The 3,871-nt window shown below is 40.0% G+C and overlaps 1 protein-coding gene across 1 annotated transcript; it reads left to right on the top strand.

Moving 5' to 3' along the window:
- The first annotated feature begins 337 nt into the window (after window positions 1-337).
- Window positions 338-1,096, top strand: LOC122644864 (secreted RxLR effector protein 161-like). Its single transcript, XM_043838239.1, has one exon. The coding sequence runs from the start codon at window positions 338-340 to the stop codon at window positions 1,094-1,096; it is 759 nt and encodes a 252-aa protein (XP_043694174.1).
- Window positions 1,097-3,871: the final 2,775 nt, after the last annotated feature.

The following is a 3,871-nucleotide window of genomic DNA, read 5'->3' as shown; positions in this document are numbered from 1 at the left end:
TTAGATGCTCATGTGTTAGGACGCCGATTTAATCCCTTAATTTTGTTAGATGCTTATGAGTTAGGATGCATTGATTTTCGTTAGTTTAATTAGTTTAATTTAACACTTTAATTTGGTTCACTTTGCATTACTTTTAAGTTAGTGAAATAGAGTGGCGTATATCTCCTCGTGTTCGACCGATAGCTACGATTGACCCGTACGCTTGCGGTTTTATTTTAACTCAAACATCCATGCTGGGGGAATTATCTTACTTTTTGGGTTTGCAGGCAAATCAAAAGAAGAATGACATCTTCATCTCCCAAACAAAGTATGTCAAGGAGATGTTAAGAAATTTATGATGGAGGATAGCAAACCAGTAAGTACCCCCATGGTTGTTTGTTGTAAGCTGAGTTTAAATGATGAGTCAGCTTCAGTGGATCAAACAAAATACAGGTCAATGATTGGGACTTTACTGTATCTGACAGCATCACGACCGGATATAATGCAATCAGTTTGTTTGGTTACAAGGTTTCAGTCCAATCCTAAGGAGACACATCTATTGGCAGTTAATAGGATTTTCAGGTACATTAAAGGCATAATGGAATATGGGTTGTGGTATCCAAAAACTGAGAATTTCTCTCTTACAACATTTTTAGATGCAGATTGGGCTGGGAGTATAGATGACAGAAAAAGCACCAGTGGTGGTGCATTCTTTTTGGGGAAAAGTTTGGTAGCATGGCATAGTAAAAAGCAGGAATCTGTTTCACTTTCTACAGCTGAGGCCGAGTATATTGTAGCAGCGGCTAGTTGTACACAAGGACTGTGGATGCAAAGGCAGATTTCAGATTTTGGTCTTTCAAGTGATGGACCTGTGACTATTATGTGTGATAATATGAGTGCCATCAACATTTTCAAGAACCCTGTACAACATTCAAGAACCAAGCATATTGATATTAGATATCATTGCTTGAAAGAAAAGGTCACATCGAATGCAGTGAGATTGGAATTTGTGTCTACAACTGACCAAGTACCCGACATCTTCACCAAGCCACTCCCAAAAGACAACTTTGAGAGACTTCGAGACAAGCTTGGGGTGGTTACTTATAGGCCACCTTAGGTGGTATTGGTGCAGGGGGAGGAAGTGTGTGCATAGAACACTAACTCTCCATAGGATAGGAAGATGCGGTGGGCACTCCTATGGTTGAGTCTATGTAAGGAGGACTCTCATGAAGGGGGAGTTCCGTTACCCTTTGTATTTGTTGTCAAAGGGGGAAAGAGAGAGACTGCACTTGTGGTTGTTGCCAACAATTTCAAAGGGGGAGATTGTTGGTCCATTGGCAGTAGTGGTAAGGTGTTGTCATTGTTGGCAACCAAGTGCGAACAAATTAGAAGATAATTTGTGGAAGTGTTTAGGGGCATTTTAGTCCTCTTACATCTCTCAAGGGTAAAATGGTAATTTGGTGTAGCTAATAAGCAAGTGACAGTACTAATTGCGATGATGGTAGTATATTGGCAAGTGCTTATGTACTTATTCTTTCTTATTTTAAGGAGAGAAAAAGTGGAGAGAGAAAATTAAGGTGGGCCCCACACAATGTGGACCGCACAAAGAGTGTCTAACATGGCTGAGGTGGCAACCAAGTGGTCGGACAGTGATAAGGTGGAGGTGATTTGGCTTGGTAATGGTGTAGACAAAAGGAGATGCAAAATAGAGTATTTGCTACACTTTGAAAAGTGTTGTATAAAAGTCTCTCATACTTAGCTAAAATTTGGCCAAGTTTTTCAAATGAGCATTCGGTTGGAGCTTTTGTGTCTTAGGAGTTTTAGTTGCAATTTATCAAGAAATTTGGTCTACAGTGACATGGATAGTTGAAGCAAAGGATTTATTCATAAATGACATAAAGTAGAGAAGGGGTTATATGCAATTTTTTGAAAATCTCAAAGTTGAGCGTTAAATGAAGGCTTTTATGCTTTTAGGAGATTCTATATAATGGAATCCCATTGGTTCTTGGATAAAGTGAAGAGACTTGAATTGATTCCACCCTCAAGGAATCCGAAACGTGGCATCTACTTTATCCAGCTTGACTTTTTGTAAAACTCTACAATCTTAGAATGCGTTCTATGTACGCTCTTGAGATTCTAATCCTTGAGCATCCATTGGCTCATGTCTCAATGATAGTGACAAGTCTAATGACTCATCTGACACCATCTCTACGACCATCAATGCACCTCATTGTCTTACTCCAAACTGATGGTCCACATTAATATAATTTGTGCACCTCCATGGTCCCTTGATTCCATGCTTAGCCAAAGCTTGGTGCATGTGCATAAAAGATTCTAAATGAAATTTTATCGTTGGCTGATCTTTGAAGCTCCATATCTTGGCCGTCCGATATCCGTTTTGGGTGAACCACCTATCAAAATTCTCAGTAAAATACCCTCTTCTTCCCTGCATCAAATGAGCTTGAAGAAAAAGACTCAAAAAGAGGGGAAAATGGGGGAAAATCTTGAGAAAGCTTAGGTGAGAAGTTAAAGAAGCTTGAACTTGACTTTAATGGAGATCTTGATTGAAGTTTGATGCTCTTCATCACTTGGAAGTCAGATTGACGGCGTTTATGCATCGGTTGTTCAAAGATTAGCCTTCCAAGAGCATTAGTGGAGTACTTCAAGTGGCTTAGTCCACTTTGGTAATCTCTAAACCATTTCCCTTATATTGTAAGTAGCTTATGAGCTTATTGGAATAAACTTCATTAGTTACATGTGATGGGATTTTGGGAATGGTAGTTTTGGTTGAATTTTCTCAAGTTGTAAGCCTTGTTGAGTTGATGCTCAACAGGTGTGTGTGAAAATTACTTACATAGTTGTTGCTATTGTAAGGGGGGTTGTACCCCTTAACAGTGTTGGGGCATTGTTGGAAGCTGGAGTAGGGGCTCCTGGACTGTTGTTGCAGTCAAATTGTAATTTGTGTAGAGTGTTGGGTAATACACGAAGCCTAGGGTTGGGCATTACCCCTCTGGATGTAGGCTTAAGCCGAACCACATATATTTGTGTGCATTGTCTTATGGATTTGGAGTACCTTTGTTTTGCAGGATGGGCATACACCCTAGGTAGGCCAGTCCATTTTCAGTTGGAGGTTAGGGGTGTATGTGAACTGTAGCCGGTAATTATGGAATGCTCCGGCAGGTGGTGTTTACTGGGACAGTTGTGTGGTTTGTCAAGACAATTTTGGGATGATTTTTATTGAACAATGATTCACCCCCCTCTCAGTGTCAGCCTGGGAACATCATTTTCCTTTACGACCACTTTGTGAACTTCTTCTTGTGTTAACCATTGTTGCTTCTCTGAAAAGAGTAGCATGTTCAATATTCCATTATTGTTTATCGGGGTGAACAATTAATTCCTAGTTAGTGCATGTGCATACCTAGTCCATGGTTCCAGTGAATTCCATAAGTTGCACCAGTAAGGTATATTGTTAGATATGTCTTCTTTGTTTGTTATGAGGCGTTTCTTTCATTTTTGTGTTCTGGTCATAAACATTTTTATTTAATGATAAGCTAAGCATGATACTATATGAGAGACTTCAAATTTTTAAGTAAAAGTCTTTTAGTCACCTACCTGGTCTAACAGGCAAGTAATTCTAGTTTCCTTCTAGTCACAAATTCCATCGCAAGCAGGTACTCTATGTTAGCTCTAACTTCCTCGGCTAAGGACAGATCAAAATCTCGTTCCCCTGGTCCCCTAATAGCAGCAAGGGCTAGGTAAAAGTCCAACCGATTCTCGGCTTGGGGTAGTACTAGACGTATTCGTCTCAGTCTCTCTCGTAGCTGTCTAATATAGATCATGATGCTAGGGTTTCCAGCCTTGGCTGAGGTAGTAGGTCCTGTCATAAAGAGGT

This window comes from Telopea speciosissima, chromosome 11 (genome assembly GCF_018873765.1).
Source record: "Telopea speciosissima isolate NSW1024214 ecotype Mountain lineage chromosome 11, Tspe_v1, whole genome shotgun sequence".
Classification (NCBI taxonomy): Eukaryota; Viridiplantae; Streptophyta; class Magnoliopsida; order Proteales; family Proteaceae; genus Telopea; species Telopea speciosissima.
Note: the sequence above shows the minus strand (reverse complement) of the source record. Positions and strands in the feature narration are given on the sequence as shown.